Source organism: Euwallacea fornicatus, chromosome 7 (genome assembly GCF_040115645.1).
Source record: "Euwallacea fornicatus isolate EFF26 chromosome 7, ASM4011564v1, whole genome shotgun sequence".
Taxonomy (NCBI): Eukaryota; Metazoa; Arthropoda; class Insecta; order Coleoptera; family Curculionidae; genus Euwallacea; species Euwallacea fornicatus.
The window spans coordinates 4,757,050-4,780,254 of NC_089547.1; the positions used below are offsets into that span (position 1 = coordinate 4,757,050).

The 23,205-nt window shown below is 39.1% G+C and overlaps 3 protein-coding genes across 11 annotated transcripts in view; 1 reads left to right on the top strand and 2 right to left on the bottom strand.

Annotated features, from left to right (window-relative positions):
* The window catches only part of wake (wide awake), a 100,210-nt gene extending 81,803 nt beyond the window's left edge, over nucleotides 1-18,407 (top strand). For 6 of the 9 annotated variants that reach the window (XM_066283719.1, XM_066283721.1, XM_066283720.1 and 3 more), the window contains 12 exons: nucleotides 8,124-8,279; nucleotides 9,081-9,159; nucleotides 10,415-10,518; nucleotides 11,137-11,301; nucleotides 11,844-12,050; nucleotides 13,905-14,121; nucleotides 14,179-14,355; nucleotides 14,411-14,672; nucleotides 14,732-15,093; nucleotides 15,149-15,443; nucleotides 15,504-16,317; nucleotides 16,497-18,407. In XM_066283719.1, the coding sequence (XP_066139816.1) occupies nucleotides 8,124-8,279; nucleotides 9,081-9,159; nucleotides 10,415-10,518; nucleotides 11,137-11,301; nucleotides 11,844-12,050; nucleotides 13,905-14,121; nucleotides 14,179-14,355; nucleotides 14,411-14,672; nucleotides 14,732-15,093; nucleotides 15,149-15,443; nucleotides 15,504-16,317; nucleotides 16,497-17,080 (3,422 nt within the window). In that variant the 3' untranslated portion in view covers nucleotides 17,081-18,407. Of the gene's footprint in view, nucleotides 1-5,043; nucleotides 6,754-6,783; nucleotides 7,636-8,123; nucleotides 8,280-9,080; nucleotides 9,160-10,414; nucleotides 10,519-11,136; nucleotides 11,302-11,843; nucleotides 12,051-13,904; nucleotides 14,122-14,178; nucleotides 14,356-14,410; nucleotides 14,673-14,731; nucleotides 15,094-15,148; nucleotides 15,444-15,503; nucleotides 16,318-16,496 lie in introns of those variants that run through there. The other 3 variants (XM_066283727.1, XM_066283726.1, XM_066283723.1) reach the window with 3 other exon arrangements.
* A 169-nt stretch (nucleotides 18,408-18,576) lies between these two features.
* peng (Pumilio and CPL domain-containing protein penguin) lies at nucleotides 18,577-21,007 on the bottom strand. The gene is made up of 5 exons (XM_066283738.1): nucleotides 20,268-21,007; nucleotides 19,399-20,115; nucleotides 19,103-19,334; nucleotides 18,827-19,044; nucleotides 18,577-18,771 (listed from the first exon to the last, which is right to left on the bottom strand). The coding sequence occupies exons 1-5, from the start codon at nucleotides 20,814-20,816 to the stop codon at nucleotides 18,604-18,606; spliced, it is 1,884 nt and encodes a 627-aa protein (XP_066139835.1). The 5' UTR covers nucleotides 20,817-21,007; the 3' UTR covers nucleotides 18,577-18,603.
* Nucleotides 21,008-21,123: 116 nt separating this feature from the next.
* LOC136340036 (apyrase) lies at nucleotides 21,124-22,953 on the bottom strand. Its single transcript, XM_066283749.1, has 5 exons — nucleotides 22,475-22,953; nucleotides 22,113-22,419; nucleotides 21,901-22,048; nucleotides 21,614-21,847; nucleotides 21,124-21,559 (listed from the first exon to the last, which is right to left on the bottom strand). The coding sequence occupies exons 1-5, from the start codon at nucleotides 22,848-22,850 to the stop codon at nucleotides 21,359-21,361; spliced, it is 1,266 nt and encodes a 421-aa protein (XP_066139846.1). The 5' UTR covers nucleotides 22,851-22,953; the 3' UTR covers nucleotides 21,124-21,358.
* Nucleotides 22,954-23,205: the final 252 nt, after the last annotated feature.

Below are 23,205 nucleotides of genomic sequence, written 5' to 3' on the forward strand. Positions count from 1 at the left end.
TATATGCGGGCAATGAGGGTAAAATTTGAAATTACTGAAAATCCTACAGGGTGACCCAAAAAGTGTATTTTTTTAAAGTGGGACCACCTGCATTTTTTGCCACATTATAAAAGTCCTCTCTTGCTCCCGGGTCAGTCCCTAGATTTTTCCCTGAGATGCAATGGCTTGAAGCTATCACGTTTTGATAGAAAATTTTAGACATGTATAGTACCTCGTAAATATGTTAATAGCGCAGTAAGTTAGATTGTGATCATTGCAGGGTGAATTCTCACATAAGATCACATTAGAAGGCAGGAATACTTATGTGGGCAAAAGTGCGTACAGTGTGTTCGCAATAACAACTTTGATTTTTTTTTTCACCTTAAATTTTTTTGATTTTTTCAAACCGAATGGAATGTTTTTGTGACGTCGAACGAAAGGAAATTCGATTTTCTTTATTTCAGTGTTAAATGCAGCAGATGATCGTTAATGCAAACGAAATGCGATTCACATTATCGGAAATTTAACATTAGCGAGCGCGATTTAAATAATAAACGATTTATTAAAGGAACGTTTAATACGTCATTGGGAGTACACATTGTTTGCGCCGTGACGCGTTCCGCTTAGAGCGAATTTTGCGTTTGCATTAACGCAATATTTTCGTTATCGCGTGTTTGCGTTATCGAGCGTCTTATCTATTTTACACCAAAATGAAGAATGTTGAATTTTCTCTCGTTCTACGTCAGAAAGAACGCACCATTTTAATTGCAAAAATCGATAAAATTGAAATTGAAAAGGCGATAAATAAAATTATCATTGCGAGCACCCTGTGTGCGTTTTTGGCTAAATGAGTGTTCGTGCCTGTTAAGGTGACCCTATGTGAGAAGAAATTGCTAAAATCCAACTTAGGCCGACTGCTTTTTTGATGAAGCACTGCAAATATCTAAAGTTTTTTTAAACCGCCATAGCTTCGAGGTAGTGCATTCCAATGCCAAAAAAAAATTAGGAACCAGCACAGGATCCAGAGAGGGTTTTTTCTCATGTTAAAAGGATGCTGTTGGTCCTACTTAAAAAAAAATAACTGTGGCTTTTTCGGGACACCCCGTAGTGCTGTCGCCAATTTCAAAATTTACCTTCACTAGCCTCGTATACATCCCCATAACTGATTTTTTTTTTTTAATCACAAACAAACTCGTGGGGATCCGAGGGGCTGTTAAATGCGCACCCTGCATATCGTTTCTGCGCTGCTGCGTTTTGTCGTGGAAAAGCCATAGTTTCGGTGTTTTTTTTTCCCGTAATGCTAATTCATGGAATGCTCCGGTATTATGTGAATTTTCCCACTTGATATGCGTTCCCAGGAAACCGGTACAAATTCCCGGCGAGGCATATGAAAATAGTAAAAAAGTTACCCTTTAATCCCGAACAATTTTCGTACATAACGCTGGGGATTTGCGTAATAATACTGCCGGATTTCCGATAGTGCTGACTGGATAACAAACGCGTCTCGTATCGAAAATCCTGTGGCATTCGATGAATCAGAGAATGGTCGCATTGTTAAGAGAAAGGGAACACCCGTTCGTTAAAAAAAAAAAAAAACTTTAGAATAAGTTTTTCGGCCAAGAAACGTGAAAATTTGAAGGAGAACGCAGGATTAAATTGGAGAAAATGGTGCTTGTGGGATTGAATCCAGGGGTGACATGACGCTAGAATGTTGTGCAGATTAATTAAAAACGTCGTACGCCCCTAAATCGCCCCCCGCTTGTTCATATTTTAAGAAATAATTTATTTAAAGAAAAAAAAAATTTAACAGCAGCATTAAATTTTCGTTAAGGTTCAATTTTTTCCCACGAATTAAGAAAAAACACCTAGAGGTTACGCCCTCTGACAAGAAAAAAAACCATGACCATTTTTTCAAGAATTTCACACACATTCATATACATTGTCCGTTGTCACGCTCTGAGCTCGGCTGGTCAGACGCGATGCAATCTGGTCACCCGCCTTACCCCGTGAGCTACCTCCAGCTGAAGTAAAGAGGACTCCTTGATCGAGGCAGTCAAATGCCTGCGACAAATCACGGAATACTACCGCAGCAACTGCCCTATCATTCGGGCTTACCTTAGTTGGAACGCATTGTCTCCAGGCAGGGGCTGGAGCGACCTCAATTAAATTTCCCAACATTTCAACGGAACTGCGGTACGACTCTGATTTAAATTGCATCAAGTTGCAATTTTTTTTTTTTTTTTTTTAATCAAGCAATGAAGCACCTAGCGGCCGGGACCTGCACGAGCCATGGGCGTATCGCACGTGATTTCTACGAATATTCCCAAAAATCAACGTGTTCCGTTGGGGATTGAACCCGCCGGTGTTTCGGTGGACCTCTCGAGCTTGATTTCAATTTCTCCGGAGCTGATTCATTTATTTATTTTTAAGCGCCAATCGCTCTTCGGTTTCTGATAAATTTTCACCAAGGAATGCCGCGAAAATGTCGGGAAATGGGCGCGAGCGTGGAAATTTTGAAAAATGCGACCGGGGCCGTGCAGAAAACCTGAAAAAATCGCAGTGGAATGGGAGAAACTCATCGGAAAAGCAGGAAATGCATGAAAAAATACTGCTCGGGCGGAGTTTGCTTGTTTGTTTTGTTAAAGGCCCGACAAATTTCTCCTCGGTGGCAACAAATTTTAACTATTTAATTTAAAGTTGGCATTTGGAAAGCTGCAAGAAGTAGGTTACGCCTTCGATTCGTCAGTATGCATTTCCCTACACACTCTCGGAAACTATTGGAAATTGTGATTGAAATTTTACACTGTGCAAAGCGACATTTCTGCCAAACTGTATCTCCTTTTGCAAATCACCCGCATTTACATATTGCACGTAAACAAACTTTTGGGCTGCGTCAATTTCCACAAACCTCAATTAAATCTCTCGCTTTCTTTGTAGCCGACTCGCACTTGCAACAATAAACTCGCGTTTGTACCAAAATTAAACAATTCCCCCATTTGTAATTGACACGCGGGAACGGCGGACACTCAAATAACAATAATTAGCTCGGATTACACCAGCAACAACAAATTCGGCTTTAAATTTATTGGGCAAACGAGACACTGCCAGCTAACCGCTGAATTATAATGGTTTGGACTGCTGAAACTTCTGAATTAGTCTCCCAACGCCTTGGTCGAAACCCGAATTAGTTGCTCTGAGTTGAAATGGATAGAGGTTTCAGATCGAATTACAAAGGGGAAAATTCCATAATTTGTATTGAAATTAAATTCAAGATTATGCCTGGCTGGCTTTGGAAGCTCTCTGCGATACCTGGAAGTCCTCGGAACGGCAACGTCGCGTTGCCGTTTTGTTTTCGAATTGGGAGCCGGGGGCGAGGTTTAATCGCAAAGTTGCCGCCACCTCCAATTTTCCTCTTTTTCCGGCATAATTCGGTCATTGCGTATCAACAAAGTGCATCTAAGCGTAATCATTCGTGTGTATAATAACACCGAATACCAAACATGCAGGAAATGAAGTATGATTATTCTTGGAAAGCAGCGTATGTGTGTATAAATAATAATTGGACACGGAAGATTCGCTCTAGTTAACGTTCCCGTGTCTTTCTTGTGAACTTATTACAATAGTTCACAGATGAGGCAACGAGAAGGTGAATGTGCAATGTAAAACGCAGAACTTCGAGTGTCCCCAAATAGGTCTGCGCACCTTCAATAATGACGTTTTGAGGGCGATAGAGCGTATACAAATCTGGTTCTTTTGTGCCCTAATGCCAGTCTTCCACAATCCCCGTCCATTTATAATTCAGATACTTTTGAGTAATAAATTTTTATAATACCGGGAAAGTATCGATAAGTAGCAGACGGGGGCGGTTTCTCTCCGCTCAGCCCCGCTTCAAATCCCCGGATAATATCATGCAAATCTCAGCAATATTACAGGAAAAAGCGAACGATTAAATCGGGCTTTGTTCACATAGCCTCTTACGTAGAATTTGAGATTTTAAATGCTGCGGTCTGTGTCAGTAAGATGAAGCGTGTTCTTGACAATATGATGAATAAAGACTACGTCGGCAAAATCCTTCATTTAAACTTAAAAATTTTTCCAATGATCTCACGTAGCACCCACCCATCTTTCGCCTACTTTTCATGATAGGTTCCCCCCTCCTGAGAACGATTCAACCCTGGCCCCTGCATGACGAATCGAATTGCCTATTGAAACACATATGAGCTAACTCACTCTTCCCGATATTCTGGAATTATTGCATCGATAAACCTATTAAGGGCGAATGCCTCAATTCGAAGCCCCCCAGCATCATTATAACCCAATTTAACGTTCATCCTTCATGATGAAGCGTCTTAAGGTCGCTCACATTAATTAGAAGAGGCAATTTGCAATTTTCCTGTTAGCTAGGGTGCCATTAATACCGTATAATGTTTAGTGCAGCTGCAGTATGTACTGGTGCACCCAAATTTTGCTTGTGTTTAACTTGGCTTTATGAATATTTGGAACACAATATCAACGGAGTTAATGGTCAGGTAAATTTATAATGTGTTGAATAAGTAACGTGGTCGGCATGTGTGATTTCAGTCCCTGAATGTATACCCTGAATATCCGATTTTGCTACAAAAAGCTTTTCATGAAACTTTTTGATATCACGTGCGATAAATTGCCTCCGCCATATTGTCAAGTTAGAAGCATAATTTTTAGATCTTAGAAAATAAAATGTGTGAAATGTCAGCGATACAATTAGCCGTAAATTTAATTTGTCGATTTGTGAATAACTGGTTATGGAACTAAATGACAAAATCAGTAACAATGGAAAATCATTTATCAATTTTTGAATGGCCCAGGAAATTATTCTGCAGCCCTATATACTCCGATATCTGTGTTTAACTTAGCTATGTGCATTGAACAATATAGGAACTAATAATACTCGCGTTGGGTGTTACATCTGTTTCAGGAAAATTAATATTTATTTGAATTGAATGGGAAAAGCAAATGTGTGGTTCGCAACGGTTTCTATAAATTAATTAGTCGAGTGTGAAGGAGGAAAGTAAAAGTGGTACTATTGTTTGCTTAATGTACTCTTCTTTCTCCAATTTACTGTAATAAATTGAACGTTGAATTATGCTTCGAAAATATAATTGAAATTTAGTACTGAGGCCAGTCAGCGCGCGCCCGAATTTCCAATGATTTCGTCGTATTTTGATTGGCCTGTTTACGCCTCTGAGCTGCGGACAGAGTGAAATGGTCTACCCTAACGACTGCGGAGAAGCTTATTGAGGAAAATTATTATTTTCGATTATTTCCCGGTCCTCATTGGTTTATCCATTAGGTATTCAATTCAAACAAACTTAACTAATACCAGAAATTAATCATCCTCGACTACATCTGCTAGAATCGATTAAATTAGAAACACATCGTCATTAATCGCTTATAAGCTCTCCTAACAATAAATATGGGTGCGCTGGTAAAAAAAATGTTATTTGCCCGATGATCGTAATAAGCTGTTCATCATACGCCCATATCGCTGGTTCTGCACACAAGTAGACCAGCTTCAGGTGGGTGTGTTAACACTATATTTACGAAGAAACTTGCGACATTCACACCCACCCAATTATTGCCGTTTAATATGCAAAGAGATTACGAATTGATGCGAATTTCCCTCCACACTCTGAATCGGGACACTTTTTGCCGTTAGAACCATTTCATTTGAGTAATGGCAGCGTCCATCATTCTGTCCAATATCGCGTGTTGCTGGGAGATTGTTTTCATTTTTCTGATATGAAGTCACAAATCACAAATCAGTTGTGCATGGGGTATCTACTCAATATTGGCAGGCTATAGGGATGGATATGATCGAAAGGGGATTTCCAATGTTGTACCTGTATGGACTTTGTGTGGGTGTCCACTTTGTGGTTTATTGCCATGGAAACAGTTTGAATTATTGTGTAAATAAAACTCGCGGACGACGGAATTTTAAGCTAATTGATACGGAGATAAAGCGAGTTTTGTAATTTAGTCTCCCGGTTTGAGAGTATGACGTCTAGCGAACCTCAACATTCCTTGACGATCTGGCGAAGGAGCAATGTACAATTTATTTGATCTTTTCGTGACTACAATTTAGATCGATTTTCTGCTCTAGGCCCACACCCCCGTTGGGCTTTATTTCCTACTAAAACGTGCGGGCCCAAATGCAACTACTACATAAGTGAGATAGAATGATCGCGGTACGGCAGGTGCCTTCAAATATGTGAGAAACAGGACAGTACCTAAAATGTATGAGATCTCCGTATTTTCAATACATTGTCCTCTCATTATTCCAATAATTCGATTCATCCGATTCTTCCTCAAATTCACGAAAATCTCGCCCAAATGAGATGGTTGACCTCCACTGCTCCGAATAGTGTGTGTGGGCAATTATCGCGGGCTTTCATTTGAATACAGATACACCTTAATGGTCCACATTAAAAAGCTTAATAGGGTATATTACAAATTAAAATCGCGTTGTTGTTATACCGTGAATTAAATGGCATCAGTGCGAGCTCGGTAATGGCGGACCTCATTTAGATCGTAGTCGCGTCGTACCTTCATCTCCGGTGCTTTTGTTAGAAGGTTAAACCCATCCGGGATGTGAAAAATATGAATTTGTGGAGTTTTTGTTTAGGCTAAGCAGCATGGTGATTACCAACATGTACCATTCCCTTTTGGGACTGTTTTATAAGGGGGTATCAGCAATGTCTTCGGTGTCTTTCTATATTGCCCATACAATTTTCTATGGTAATGTAAATGTTACGTGAACTAAACTATTGACTTTCTTGGTATTATTCAGGTAACCTTATGGCAAAGACCTAAAACAGGAGATTTTTTCCGGTATTCTTGACGTGTGATGAATTTTGCGTCAAGACGCATGAATGTAGTTTCGTTCAAATAGCACCCCCCGTATATCATAGGATTGTCTATTTCCTTAAGTAGGAACAACCATTCAATACCCTTATGCTTTTTAATATTATAGTATATTTCCAATGTGCTCCAGACAATCCAAAACATTAATAAACCACGCCTCTTAATTCTAAAGCGATGATGTCTTCGGTCATATGAAACACCTAGAGAAATTACGTCCTCGTCATAGGCCGTTGTTTTTCTTGATTGTTCGGGCCCGCCTTCGTCCTTTACGCTCATCGTCTTGATTGGTTGACGCGGTGATGAAGCCACGCCTCGCGTGGTGTTCCATTTAGTAATTAGGGCTAGCGGGGGCGTGTCCATCCTGGGGTGTGGTTTTTTTAACAGGATATTTTTTTTTGTGATGGAAAATAGTTTATCCTTACTCTCTTTGTAACCTTTTTTATTCAAACAAACGACGAGTTTTCACTCAAGCACCGAGATTGACAGTAAATAAACAAATTTAAAAAAATAAACATAAAGAGTTTTTATTTGGAACATTTGATATCTCTTCAGACTCCTTGGTATGTTCGCTATTGCCGTTCATGTAGATTGGTGCTGATGTTTAAGTTTTTCTTGCAAGTTTATCAGTTGTACGGTCATAATTTCAGATGTGTTTAAACAAAATGGTATTTTCCAAAGTCTACAAATCTTTTATTGATTTGGTGCACAAGGGAGTGAGTGTAGTGACCACGGTCACTATGACCATAGTCTCATCAGGTTAGCTCAAATTAGATCAATTTAAAACGGCATTCTGCACGTGCATAAAAATAGCTACTTAAATAACGAAAAGACAAAACAGCCTGTAATTAATTACCCGATTTTGGCTTGTTAGGACATTTATCATTGAAATTCATTACACCATGAGAAATAATGATCCGAACCTGAAAGTAATTTCATGTCAACATTTTTTTATTGTTCATGAAATAATGTACGATGGAATGAAAATCCGGTATTTTTTTTTATGTAAATTTATTATGTAAATCTATTTAAATAAATAAAAGGCGATTTTATGCAGCTTCGTTTGGGATCTAAATAATTTATTGCGCAATTTCCAAATAAAATTCAAAAAATCTGTTTTAAATACCGGCAATAAATATAAATATAGTTAACATTCAGTAGCTACCGAATAAAGGTTTTGTTATTTTATTTAAATTTTCTTTTGTTTTATTTTATGTTTATTTTGTTTTTGTTTTTATTTCCAACAGAATTCCCCACCCTTTCGGGCGACCTTGAGATGGAGGTGGCGAGCATCCCCCTGGCGAGGGGGCTCCCACCTCCCACTCACAAACCGAGCAAAAAGGAGGCTAAACTCATGCAACAGAAGCTGGAAAAACTCGCTAGGATTAATATACATTTGCACGGTAAGATAAAAAGATACGCAGAGTAATGTAATAATCCCCATTTTCCCACGTGCTTCAACCAACGCACTCGTCCATTTAAAGCCTTTGTGTGCTACTCCGCTATTTATAACACAAATAAGAGAACCTCTTAATACTCCTCCAACGTTTATCCACAGAGTTTCAAATTTGATCAAATGCTTCATTGCTAAAACTTTCGAAAAACTATTCTAGACACATTCGAGATTCTGAAGTTTCAGCAACTCTTATCGAAGTAGACAGTATTTTTAGTCGTCGGGCCTTTCTGGTCAATAAGGCCACTTTCCCGAGTTCCCGGGAGACGTAATTTAAGGCCATATCTTGGAAAACAAATAAGATATTTGCGATGAGAACTTGCCTTCTAAAATCAGAAGGACAACGTGGCGCTTATCGCTTTAACGTTAACGACAACTTATCTCCCATGAGAGGGAATTCATCCCTCTCGATGGGATTAAAAACTTTAGCTTAGATCCAAAGAGCAGCGCAAACAAGCTGGCTTTCCGGAAGAAGAAAGTTTTGGATTAAACACGCAAAACTCTATAGGGCATGAGCTTTCAAAAACCTATGACGAAAAGATCTCTCCAGCTTTTCCCTCTCATATATCCAAGAAAAACGTGACGTTCTTACTAGTAATTTTCGCTTACTATCGTTGGAACTTTTCGAGGAAACTCATTTTCCGATATTTCCGAATCAAGACAATCTAATCTGCGTCACCTTCACACCACGTAATGCGAGACCACGCCCAATAAGGGAACTTTTCTAAAGTTGTAATTTTGTTTGTTACAGCTCTGTTTTCGGCAATCGAATGTGGACACTTAGAAAAGGCCAAAACAATACTGGAATCAACAGACGCAGATGTTAATAGGTAAGGAGCTCGTTTGAGTGTTAAGTGAGTGGTTATTCGCCATTTGTCCAGAATTGTTCGAACATTCGGGGAATCGCTCATAGATGGCGTGCGGGGAGGCGGCATTTCCCAGCCCTAGTCGAAAACAAATTGCACGCACCATTTTGTCCACATATCCTGTGATGACTCAAAAAAATGCAATATGTCGTAATCTCTCTTTAAATCTATCAAGTACTCAGATTAAATTTACGACAAAGAAAACTTATTTCGAATGTCCTACATTCCGATAAACTCACAAAACTAAAAGGAATTCAGTGTCCACATTTGAAATTCCTCGTATTTTCGGATGAACTCTTCCCCATCAATTGAGGGGAGTTGAATAGAAAGCACATTTATGTCGTATATGTATTAAATGAACCTCACTCGAAGGCGAATTTGAAAGAATCGCTTCGAAAAGTTACGAGCTCAATTTCCAGCAGACGCAAGCTAGAAGGCCGAACTCGTTACCCACTCGTCAAAAAGGGGAAATAAACCTTGTTCCAGTCGCAACAATGGCCCCGTGTCTTTTATCTTGGTATATGTATGCTCGGGAAACGGGGTTAATTAGGGAATCCAACAAAGGGGATCACGCGGAATGTGGCGATAATTGTATAATTTCATTGGGGGTTACTTTTGCTTGAGTTTAATTGGATTCAAGTCTGACACCACTGGAAATCAGAGTTTTGTTGCGATTGTTGCGGAACGTAGTGAGTCGAAATTAACTTTGTTTCGTTATGTCTTGAAAGGGTGGTAAAATTTAATTCAGAAGTGTTATTGGACTCCGGTGAGATCGGGGATGCAATGTACATAATAGGCATATCTCTGTGAAGCAGCGGACGAAATAATTTTTCTTACCCTGTTTGCACATGTACTTGACGTCGCTACTATTCTTTCTTTAAAGTACTCTTAACGACTTGTTTATAAAGCAACTTTATTATATATCGATTATCAGCGAGGTCTCCAAGGCACTTCAAACGAAACTTTGAAGCAAAATATGCCGCCGGAAACACTTATCTGGGGCGTGTTTGGAAGTTGCGAAGTTCAAGTACATCGGATAGTGCATGTCGGTCTCCATTCCCGGCAAACTTGCCCTTATATCACTAAACACAAAATAATGATATCCCTTGATAACGTAGGATATGGTAATTATTGCTTTAGCTGTGTGTAATAATGGGAAACCGTTTAGAAGGCTGAAGGATATTTGATACTTTAAGCGCAAAGTTTTCTTGTGTTCCAGCATAAATTCGGACCTGCTGTCGCCGTTGGATATTGCTGTTCTAAGCAACAACCGGTCGATGGCGAAAATGCTCACCTCTTTTGGGGCCAAAGATGGAAATCAATGTAAGAAGAAACCCCTCATCTACTATTTGTGTTCATAATGAAATTCTCTTTCCTTGTGTAATAACCACCCAAGGAAGTTTTAGTCAAATTCAATTTCAAACTTGGAAACTTCCAATTTAAGTGAAAATTCCCTTCCTACTCGCAGTTTATTTACTAATAACCGACTCAAATTAACATTTTAATTAAAATGATTCGAAAAAGCCACAACAGTCATTCACATAAATTGGGGATTCTCGCGAGCGAAATTATTAATACAAAATGCCTATGTTGCCTCAGATATAATTAGATGCCAGATAACAGTTTCCGAATTGAATTTTTGGGGTCAGGGGGCCATTCGGGGATAATTGGAATTAAATTACTGCAAAAAAAGCGGTTTGTGTGCGATGAATTGAGAAAATATAGGTGGAAAAATGGACGAATTGATAAAAAGGGTGTTTTTGCCCTATACCACGTGAATTCTATAAAATGGCACCGCAGCAACATTCATTTGTTCGGTCTAAACACTTGACGTCACTACGAACGGAAACAAATGTCAAACGTCGCTTATGATTTTCCGACATTTTTTTTATGGAAATTTGGAGTTTCGCCCTTTGTTGAGGCTTAAAATCGCCTTTTCAGTTTCTACGCCGGAAAAACTGGGTTCCCATTTAAGGCAAATTCTCTGCGAAGCCGAGATGCGTCTGCAGGAGCTCGGCGGGCTACTGGATGAACCTCTAGTCGGCTTAAACACCAGAGCTTCCTTCTCCAGCATGCTCAGCGCCGGGTCTTCTTCTTCGATGACAGGTAAATTCCAGGAATTAACATTTAAACGATTCTCAACAGACTAACCGTTAATTCCAGAGGTTTTGGGGTAATTTTTACAGTGTTCAAAAGTGATTTTCGCGCCCGAACTTTCAGATATACCGATCAAAATTTCCGATTTGAGTCGAGTGTAAGGTCAGTGTTCACTGCTCATTTCCATCAATGAGTGCTGATGCCAGGGCTTATGAACGCAGGCGCTAAACGCAGCTTGGCCCTCAACCTCTATGGTTCAAAGTCCTAGAGGTTGAGGCTTCTCGCGGCGTCACAGCTGAGGTAGAAATTGTGATTTTTCCGCGGTGTAATCGCACCATTCATCAAAGCGCTTTCTGTGACCTCCCTATATACCATGAAACGGCATTGAACCGACCACATAAAAAGAACAACGTGGGCAAAATTAGGTATACATACATACACCAAACCTACGCGCTGAATGGTCTTAAGCAGTCGACTTAAATGCTCGTAATTACGAGTTTTTCTCCTGTGGATTTAACATTTTTTTGCAGTTTTTTGGTGTGAATTTCCAGGTTGTGCGGGCGGGGACACGGAAAAGCAGGCAGTGGCGTGGAGCCGGAAGGCGAAAACCCTTAAACGGCTGGTGCTGGGATTTACTCAGGCCCGACCCCCAGATGTACCATCTCTGGTTGCGGCTGATATTACCGGGAAGAACGCAGTGACTATTAGGCTTGCAGAGCCCGCTTGCCAAGACTCGCCTATAACTACAAAATTTCTGGGTAAGTTTAGTGATGTTCCCATCCTCTCTTCGTGTCGAGATAAATTTAATTTCGCAAAAATCTGCCCTTTAGGGCTCGGGAGTTATTAAGGTCTGGCCTGTTTACAATTCTTACAGGGCTTAATTCTTCTTGTTACGATTTTCCAGTCATTTCTTTGATGGAAGTTAAACAGGGAGAGCTAATATTTGGAAGAAGTGAATGCCTAAACTGCGAAGGGGAAATTCGAGACGGGAGCTGTGAGCTGAATGTGCTGCAAGGGGGAAAATTAATTGCTTCGCGAAAATTTCATGCCTTTTTTTCGGGGGTTTGCTTCGGAGATTTGCGAACAAGACAGCCAAGTTTGGTAATCCGCGTGATGATCCAGAGCTCCTAATTTTTGACTGAGTCCTGCGGCTTTTACGGCAGAAAGATCTCCCCTCTGTCTGATCTACCCCAACGTTAAACGAACCAAAAACATACTACGCCTTTACAATAAAGGTTTAATACTCTGTAATCGCCTTATCAGATCCGCGTGAACTTAATGATCTATGTAAGCTTATTAGTACCAAAATTGACTACCAAGAATCAAGTATAAGCATGTTTATCTGCGAATATTATGATTTTATCTTGACGGCATTTTATCAAACATTTTCCTCTATTGCTACTACTACATAGTGTTTGCTTCAATTTCATACAAGCGTGCAACATCCAAGATGCCCTCTTATAAGATCAAACCCTTTGAGATGAAGGTCTCATGTAAGCTTGTATGTTATTCTAAACGCTACTTTCCTGGATACAACAATTTATCCAGAAACCATTATTTACCTAGAACCGGAACCATTATTTGTATTCAAGTCTTCTTGTCTGTGTATGAGCAACGTTGCCTTAAGGGAATCGTTTAAAGGTGGAAATTTCTTGCGTGTCATGCACGTGTTTCACTCGAAAAATAAACCGCACTGGAAGGAGAAAATTCGGGTTGACGTAAACGGCGAATTTGGACCCGACGTCAACCCGAACTGCTCTATCACGTCAACCTGAATTGCTCTAATACGTCAACCCGAACTGCTCTATTGCGTCAACCTGAATTGCTCTAATACGTCAATTCGAATTGCTCTATTACGTCGACTCGAATTTTCCGATTACGTCAACCCGAATTGCTCTATTACGTCAACCCGAATTTTCCGATTACGTCAAAACGAATTACAGGGTTTCGTCTATGTCAGGTTAGTTCAGGTTAGTTCATATCAAATCGACAGGAATTTTTAGGATGCATCGAAGCATTCGGGAAAAAAAATCGAAATGAAAGAAGGCGCAGGTCAATGCTAAATAAGCATCGAAAAATTCAAAATTTTGAGTAATTTTTAGCGATATTTTTCAGCTTTTTTTAAAATATCAATTCAGGATTTTATAAAATCCCAAATATATGAACTTCGTCTCACTCCGACCAGTTAGCCACAAGAGCAAAAAATCTTTTGCTGCGAATGCTTTAAATGTCCACCTCACGTGTGCCCGCCAATGAAGCATTGACTCGAGGAGTAAATCCCCAAAGCATCCGCAAATACCCAAAACTTTTTATTTATACGACCAAATATTTACCTATATACCAAAAATTATTCTAAAAAACCAAATGCTCCATTTACATTCAATCCACCTCGGAGTATATGCGGAAATTTGCATTAAGGGGGTCGTTTAAAGGGGGGAAATTGCTTTCTTTATTGTCATGCACGTCTTTTGCTCGTAAATTTTTAAAGTTTCCTTACCGTAAATAAAGGTAATAACGCCGAGGGTATTGTGTAAAATAAACGGCTGCTGGAAGCTGTTTAGTGTAATAAACTGTTGGCAGGATTATTGTCAAGGGGGTGTTTTTGTTTACAGTGCAATGGTCGACTCACCCGGACTTTTCCATTATTTCCGGTCACGAGGAGCTGACCGATATGTCCGACTTGCGATGTCAGATCGAATTGACTCAAGGCAGAAGGTACTACTTCAGGGCTTGTTGCGGTAATCTCAAGGGGTACGGGATATTCAGGACTTGTACTCCGTCATCGGTTGTTCCGTCCACTTGGAGAGACATAGAGCGGAGAGATCCTAGGTAGGTGTTGAAAAAAATCAGGAAGGAAGAACTTTTGCACAAATAATCTCTTAATAGATTCACTGAAAGCAACCACCATCTAGATCAATTAATAGAGGAAGTGAGGCAGTTTCGACCATCGACTGAAATGCTCGAGTCGGCGGGGCCAAACCCTCAAAGAAGGGCCCAAAGAAAAAAGACCACAATTAAGCAACTCTTTACGGCTGCCAGCAAATTTCAAAAAAACTTAAAAAGGTCTCATGAAGCCTCCTTGATTTCTTAACTATGCTTACTAAATTGGCGATTTTAGAGGCATATACTTAGCCTGCATTCTCTACCACGAAGACAAAGTTCTAGTGACCAACGAAGAATTCCTCCCTGTGATTGAAGTGGATGAATCATTCCCCAGTTGCATTAACGGCGACCTCTATTGGCTCATGAGGGTGGCCAACACTTGGGACGACACGAAGTGTCTCAAAAATGTTATGGAAGAACACACTTCCTCTACTCTTCACTTTAGGACCAAATTATTACTTGCAGCCCTCCAGATGCAGTCCTCATTATGTTTACAGGTGCTCCAACATGCCTAAATGGCCCATTATCGTTTCTATTCATATCTCTCATTTTCTAGGACCTTGGGCAGCTCTACTACAAGCCCTTAAGAGACTCCCAAGGCACCGTAGTGATCAGCACTATAAATTATGTGAAATCTCCCAAAAGCGTGAGCGTACTGAACTCTAGATGGCTGCCCATGAATAAAGTGTTCAAGAAGACCATCTTAAGTGAAGATTCTAACATCTCCGATGTCCTGATGGCCAGTATTCAAGACCAAATCAATTATCACCAAGTCTCCAGTCTCAAATTGGGGAGAGGACTATATTTGGCCTATCTGAAGATGCAAAGCTCTGTGGACATGATTCATTTGGTTGTATCGGCGAAAACTCCCAATATGTTGCCTCATTGCAAAGTCAGGGACAATCCTCACATATCTGCGTGAGTAATTTTTTTTATCAGTTTTTCATCAATAATTGCAATCTTTATCCTTCAGGGAAGAGTGGGAGTATCTAAAACAACAACACTTGCCAGACATTTTGGATAATGCGACAGAACTCCAGAGGAATTTTCTCGAATTAGTGACCAGCGCTGCTAAAAGACTTTTCAATTACATGGATATCACAAACGAGGATGCGAATACTCACAGATTGTATGACGCAGAAGTGATTGAGTTGATCGAAGAAGTCAGTTTTATAGTGATATGTCCCCCTGCCGAGTTTTCTTGTGCTGTGCCTGGACAAAGAGAAATTCTCCTGCAGCGGGGAGACTTAGTCAGTCTGCCCATTCAGGTGAGATTTTATGTTTTTATAAAATGTTTCAACACGACACTACGCGTTTGTCTCTTGCAGGTATTCGAAATGATCCACATGAATACCTACCAAAGCACCATTGTGCAGAAATACTCCAAACTCAGCTGCCTCCTTGAACTTGATGCGGCTACCGCTAGCCACCTCCACCGCGAAGCATTCTCTAACTCCGAATTGGCCGTTGCCAAGGAGAGACTCTCCAAACTGCAAGACTTGCAAAACAAACTGGAATCCATCTGGAAAAGCGTCAGATGGCTGGCCGATGTCATCACCTTTGCCAGGGACAAGAATATGGGTTGTATCTGCATGCGCTACATCTTGGAAAAAGAAGTGGGTGTGTCCACCAGCCCCAAGAGGGATTTGCTGCAACTACCTCCTCCAAAAGTTATCAAAACCACCCCCGGAAGAGGATCATGGCCAGGACCAGGGGCGACAAACATGACCCCACAGACCAATTTGATGAGCGAATATAGCAAGAGTGAACAACATTTAAATATCAACGGCAGTGTCAGTCACTACCTGAGCGCCTGTAGTGATCCGGACTCCATAAGAAAGGATAGTGATAGTTTCACCAGTGCTAGTGAATATTTATCTCAACTTGCTCCCAGTAGAAGTGAGGATGTGTTGTTTTCGGTGCCTGCAAGCAGCAGCAATAGATTGCCGGGTGCTAGCCCAATGAATATCCGGCCTCAGTATGGGGGCAGTATGGTCAGTGTTAACACATTGAATACAGCAGATAGTCTGCATAGTCTTAGCTCGGATAGTGATCCCATTGGAAATTCCACGCCCAAGAAAAAGGGTAAACCTAAGATGGTGCCTAGCAAGAGTATGGCAAATGTGAAGCAGCATTTTTTAGGTAAGATTTATCGTTGTGATTTGAAGTTTTCGTCCTATAACCGGTATGACGTTTTCTTCAGGACAAATTGGCGAAATGTTCTATTACGTCGTATTGACTTCATTCCTTAAAAATGACGACGAATTGACGTTGTTTCAGTAATCTTTATCCAATGACAACACCTTCCTACCTCTTTCCAGGCCCAACCAACGAAGATCACAACGTAATGTTCCTCACAGTCGACCACGCGGTCCCTCATAAAAATCTCGAATCCAGTCTCTCCAAGAGCCTTACGAACATTCGCGCATCAACGGACTTCAACCCAGAAGCGGACTCGCCAAATTGCCCAGTAGTATTCCCGGAAATCTTCAATTTGCCCAGCGACGACCCTGAGCCCTACGCCAAAGACAACTACGACATTTTGCAGATTTATGCGGCATACGAAACTGGTTTGGTCATCGGAACTAGTCTAAAAGTGTATGTGACCCCTAGGACTACGGCTCGTGAGGTAGTGAATGTGGTGGTGCGCCAGTTGAACATGGCGGTGATTTTAAAAGGAAAAAAGGGCCCGATCTACAGCAGGGATATGTTGAAGAATTTTTGCTTGGTAGCGATTATTGGAGCGAGGGAGAGATGTTTGAGGGACGATTTTAAACCACTTCTGTTGCAGAACCCATGGAAGTTAGGCAGGTTATATGTGAGGAGGAAACATGATGTCTTAGCTGCGTTGGATCACAGCAGCAAGCTGGATAGAATCGAGACCAACCGCATTGATCGGATTTAAGGGTGTTTTTAAAGGCAATTTTAGTCAAATTGAAAATGGTGCTAGTTCTCTTATGATAATATTAGCTGAAACTGTTGCCTATATGAGAGAGAGACTATATTGAAATTGAAAAAAAAAATACAAAAATAGATAAATGTATACTTAGACTAGGCTTTTGCGCATCTCTGAAGCTGGCATGATGCTGTAGCGATGTAGGGATTTTTATAAGACTGTGATGATATAATTTTGTTTTATGTAACAATTTCCAGGATTACTGGTCAATTGCGATGAGTGGACCTGGGAAAATGTCAATAATTAAGTGTTAGGACCATGTTTAAATGGGTGATTTCCTAAATACATTACAAGCCACTGGGTACTCCACAGCCTAAATAGCTTCCGATCTGGCCCCTAATTAGCGTTTAATAACGTAAATAAAATAGAATTCGAGTGGCTCTAAATATAATTGTAAATCAGGAAAACTGAAGAAAAATCAAGAACATCGCAAAAAAGTTGTAAATTGCAGTTTACAAAGCGAAATTTTGGAAAACATAGCTGGGAGAAAGGTGAATCAAAAAAGCTGAGAAAAACATTTTAATGGTCACAAAATATAACGTTGTTTTCTGCTAATTTACTTGCTCCTTGAATTTATCCGATTTTTTTTTTACTGTGAACATCGACTATGATCACATTTAAGTTGAATTTTAAGAGGGTAAATACGCCGAAACTCGGGGCATTTGTGTAATTTATGGTCCCGTGGCTCGAGATGAAAATTTATTTGAAATCTCTGCAATATAGTGGATGTTCTCAAACTGGGAAAATTAGCTAAAAACAATTTTTTTACGAAAATTTAGAACAGTCACAAACGAGATATTCAGGGCCAGCTAAACTTTTATTCAATTGAATTTTAGCTCCTTTAGTTTTTGAGATCCGGTGTTTTTTTTAGCAAATTTCGATATTCTGTATCTCGACGACGACACATTTAAAGAATTTTTTATTCCTTTGTTCCTTTTATAGATTTACCAACGAAATGAAAAAAAAATGAATAAAAACTTTCAGTCCATCATCAATGATAGATTGTGATTTTTAATGTTAATAAATGTTGTTGAACCCTAGTAAAATTGTAAATAATTATAGAAAAAATCTATAAAAAAGGCATATCACCGAATTTAGAAGAGATGTTAGAGTGGAATCTATTTATGAACTACTATTAGAAGTAAGCACTTACGTTAGTACAAAGAATCTATATTTTTCCTTTTTTTAAATATATGACTTATTGTTTTTGTATGCGTGAATTACAATTTAGTTTTTATAATTTGGATAAATGTAAATAAAATAGTCGGTTATACAATGAAGTGTCAATAAAACAATGCAAAACATTACTTATTAATTAACGACGAAGTAGGGCACCCAAATAGGGTAGTACTCCCGCGCCAAAAATGAGTAGGACAATACGGCCGCCGAACGTTGTCTAGGTTTAAAGTGCTTCCGCACTTGACCACACAGAATTAAAATTCAAAAACTTTTAAAAACGTTTATTTAACATTTCACATTTTCTTTAACAATATATTAGCCCCTGAAGTTTTTTGCTTCTTCAAAAGGCTTAAATGTGGTTGCAGCAACAGTTTTAGTTTCCCCTGCACTGTATCATCACTATTTTCCCATACTGCCACCAGCAAGAAACACCCTCGATTAACCTTTAACCAACTGGTCAACTGCAAAAGAAAAACGTTTCTAAATATTGAAGATTTGGCACCAATCCACGCTTACAATGTCGCTACTCAGAGCATCGACTAAAGTGGCCCCAAAAGTGGCTTTTCCCTGCTCAAGGGCCACTTTATCATGCTGCGCCAATTTCTTTAAAGTCATGTGAATTCCTGCATCCTCGATTCCAATAACTTCTTTGTCAGTGTCTCGAATCTTCCAATCAGGTTGCAGAATTGTTTCTACCACTTTAGAAAGGGTTTCTTTTAAAATATCCCCAGAACCTGTTAAAACATATTTGAATAGAAAATCTTCCATCACCAGAGCATTATTAAATATTACCAGCTTTTATGATTGCAGCCATTTCAAGAGCCAATGAACCATTGGATAACCAGAATTTTGTGTCTTCAATAACCAGATTTAACAGACTATTGCAGGAATATTGCAAAATCTCATTGCGTCTAGTTTCTGCAGGCTTTTTACTACTGGATGTTTCTTTTCCAGATGTTAATTCTTTGATGAATTGGGGATGGAAAATTGTGGATTCCGTAGCAGCTACAAGCCACAGCAAAACCTAGCGAAGACAAAAAGTCGTAGAAGATTAATTTCATAAGATCCAATTTAAACTTTTAACACACCTTACGACCGTACTCACTCACTGCCAAGTCCTTGGCTTTACTTAAAATCTCAGTCAAAATAATCTTATGCAGCAACACTGTATCATCCACAGAGTCCAATAAACATATTACAGTTCTGTGCCCAAATTCATGCTTAGCTAACTCAATCAAATGCTCTTTCAATGATTTCATTATAACTTTCTTATCTTTGGCAGTTCCATGCCAAATACACTGCATAGCCGCTTTGCTGCCCTCCTTACTATTACTTATAACCACAATATGGGGCACCAACTCAGTGATTAGCTCTGCCCTATCATTCACTGAGCATTCTTCCAAATATTGACTCAACACTACTTGCACTAGACCAGAATCCAACAAAGCCTTATTGAGAACCTTTTTTATATTTGCTTTGCAGGCACTTAAAGTGGCAATTTTCATGTTTTCATTATCTCTATAGACATCTCGGATGTGCTTTACATTGGCATCTTTGGAGTTTTTGTATAAGTCCCCATAAAATTCTTGTGTTAAGAATTGTTTTTGGGTGGGTGTTGCATAATTTGAAAAAGCAAATTCCACCACAGGGGCACTAACAACGTGGCTGGCAAGCTTTACTGTATAACCCTTCATTTGTTCTATTACAGAGGACCTTATGTCATCGTCGCCATATTTAAGCAAACGTTTTATGCAATAAATTCCATATTTTGATTGCAACATGCTTGTAGCAATAGGAATTAGTTCCTAAGAAAACAAAAAAATACATTTATATTTGAGAATACTTATGTTTAAGAATGACCCCTTGCAGCTACTTTAGTCAGAATACTTAAAATTGCCCTTTTGGGTAATTTTCATATTCCAAGCCAAAAGGATTACTTATACAAGTATATACTTACTTGGGAAATTTGTTGCACCACAATTTTGCTCGCATACTTCAATAATGATTGTACTATCCTTGCAGTATCATGGGCAAGTACAAACTTGCAGTAGTTGCCCTTTAGCAGGCTGTGTAATTGATTAATAATCTTATTCCGATCCTCTTCTTTAAGAGTTTTTAGCCTTACTCTTTCTCCCATTTTTTTGGCCTGCTGTATTCTATCAAAATTGTCCTTAGTTCTCGCCTTAACACGCTTCACTTTAAGCTCCTGTTTTTCCTTTTTAAACTTTTTCCAATCTTCCACTTTCTCAGTAGGTTTCCACTGATTCTTTGCGCCTTTGTCATCAGGTTTGGAAATTAGTTTCTTGGACTTTGCACCGTTTGGATTTGGGGGATCAAATTTTTTTGTAGATTTTGTAAATTTTGCAGGCTTCGAGTCAGTGCGAGGGTTGTTTTTCGATTGTTTAGGGTTTTTAACATTTAATTCTTCGCCTGCGGATTTAGTTCGTTTTTTCGCTTTTTTTGTAGCTGCAGTGGAGTTTTCTATGGATTGGAAAGGTACGTCCATGGTTCTTGTCTTATTTAACTCAGAAAATATAGATTTTAATCCAAGTTCAAAAGTACACAATTCGAAAATGTGGTGAACAGGTAAAGTAGGGTTATGTCAACTTAAAGATTTATTTTCAATCATCGACTTACGAACGTGAGGGAAACAAGTATTTTGTGTGTTTATGCACCACGAGGGAGAAAGACATAGTCTATTTACCAAAAGGTATGTTTGCGAGAAAAGGGCATCCGAATTCCTGACAACTGGCTGAAAGTCGGGACACGGATATATTTTGAACAAGAACGGAGATAGATGTCAACGTCACCAATTTATTTTTAAAATATTTTATTCAGAATTTACAATTTATTTACAATTCTATACACAAGAATCGGCTTATAATGTTAAAATTTTTGAGCATAAAATGGAAATTTTACATAGAAAACTAATTTTATAAAGAAAACAACCAAATTCACAATATGGTGAGGTGTAGATTTAAAAATAAACCTTAATAAACTTTTCAATGGCAACAAGTCCTTGTTAAACAATTATTGACTAGTAAAGTGTTATATAAACTCCACTCCCTCATACTTAAGATCGGACACAAACATATCCTGCAATAGAATCTCTCCTTTTATCGTGAAAGCTGTAATATAACTGGCGGTTTTGCCCTCCACTTCCTCAGTTTTTAAAGCCACAATAATTTGGTCCTCAGTTGTAGGCACAAACTTGAAACTAGAAAACCCTCGAGTATTTATATTTTTTAACTAAAATTGGCCAAGATTAACCTGAAGTGTTAATCCTACTTAAACTATTTCTACCTCAACAACAGAAACATCATACATGTTGTTGTCAGCAGAAAGTAGCACATTGCATCCCCTTTTCTCATCCAAAGAATCATTATACTGCTCTTTACTGCACCTTCGAGGCAAAAAGAACCATTTTCTGTGGACCTCAGACCACACTCCACTTTCATGGATCATGTAGCCAGGCCAGTGTATGCCTATTGATTCTCTTAATCGATTGAACTCTTTGACCCAATTAAGATGTGAAACCTGCAATTTGGTGTTTGAAGGGATTGTTGTTTTTTGTTTTCAGATCCAAACACCTCTCCCTTAACAGTAACAGTTTTTACATATTGGGGATCATGACTTTGAAATTCACCTGCATCAGTAGTCCACTCTTTTCCCATTGAACCCACATATAGGATCTCATTCTTTACTGTTGCCCATTCAGATTTGAATCCTTTTTCTGATCTAGGTAGGAGAGCTCAACTCTTTAATACTGTTTATTTCTCAGCAATTTAAGAAAATTCCTTACCTACCATCTCCATCTACCAACAACACCCAAGGTACCATTTTCTCCTCATTTAGGATCTCAAAGACAATCCCAGTTCTATCATCAAAAGTTAACAGTCTCCCATCAAACACAACCAATTCGGACAATTCCATGCCTCTATCCTTTAGAGAGTAACTGTTCTTTAAAATCTTTGGGTCACTACGGTCCCACGTAATCATAACATTATGACTTATGGGGTTGTAACTCAAGAATCCAGTTTTAAAATATGCATTCCACATGGATTTGTCTTCAATATTTTTTGACTTTTGGTCTAGATCTGTTATAATACCTAAGGTATTTACTTGGTGAAGGAGTTGTGTTTATTAAGGATAAAAAATGCTTACCTATTTTAAATGTGTATAACGAACTAGTTTTTATAGGCCTAGAAAGAGGATAAGTACGATTGTACTGCCGCAGATTATCAGTAAAACTGCTCTTCAAACTAATACCCCCCCGCTTTGGATACATGTATAAAATAATGAGAACGCACAATCCAGTGAGTCCTATAATGGTAATAAACTGAGTTTGCCCTCTCATAGTTTTATTAACAATCCTAAAAGCCGGCTGAGCACGAAGGGCCTTCCTCCAGTCTCGAGAAGGCACAGTTTCGTCTTCGTTCAAAAGACTTGATCTCATATTATCCATTGAGAAACCTTTGGTTTTAGACTTTCGATGTCGTCGTAGCTTATTTCTCTTAACGTGAAAATCCACACTTATCATAATCCTTCACGTTTGGTGGCATTTTGAATGCTTTTACGTGGATACTTTCGTTTTTGAAATCGTCTTATTTTTCTTGACATTAAGCACTTAACCTCGAAATTTTGACAAAGAACGGGTGTTGGATGTTGCTGGTTTACGTGAAAACATGGTTGCCAAGTTTAGTGAGAATAAAAAAGTCAAGATGGATGTTCAATCCTAGTTAACAAGATTATACCAATTGTCTTCGATTTTAACAAAACATTTTTTATATTTTTATGCAATTGCGATACAAACCAACAGATGGCCCCACACCTGAGTTTTAATTCTTCGCGGGTAAATTCGTAATATCGCATATTAAGAGTTTATTTGCATATTT

What these genes read in the sequence shown, in the direction of transcription:
- peng (XM_066283738.1), bottom strand. Translation starts at nt 20,816, where the DNA reads ATGGACGTACCTTTCCAATCCATAGAAAACTCCACTGCAGCTACAAAA. An exon ending in TGGTGCAACAAATTTCCCAA is followed by an intron (nt 20,116 to 20,267) that starts GTAAGTATATAC and finishes TTGTTTTCTTAG; the next exon opens with GAACTAATTCCTATTGCTAC. An exon ending in GGCTGCAATCATAAAAGCTG is followed by an intron (nt 19,045 to 19,102) that starts GTAATATTTAAT and finishes ATGTTTTAACAG; the next exon opens with GTTCTGGGGATATTTTAAAA.
- LOC136340036 (XM_066283749.1), bottom strand. Translation starts at nt 22,850, where the DNA reads ATGATAAGTGTGGATTTTCACGTTAAGAGAAATAAGCTACGACGACAT. An exon ending in GTTATACACATTTAAAATAG is followed by an intron (nt 22,420 to 22,474) that starts GTAAGCATTTTT and finishes TAAATACCTTAG; the next exon opens with GTATTATAACAGATCTAGAC. An exon ending in ATGATGTTTCTGTTGTTGAG is followed by an intron (nt 21,560 to 21,613) that starts GTAGAAATAGTT and finishes GGCCAATTTTAG; the next exon opens with TTAAAAAATATAAATACTCG.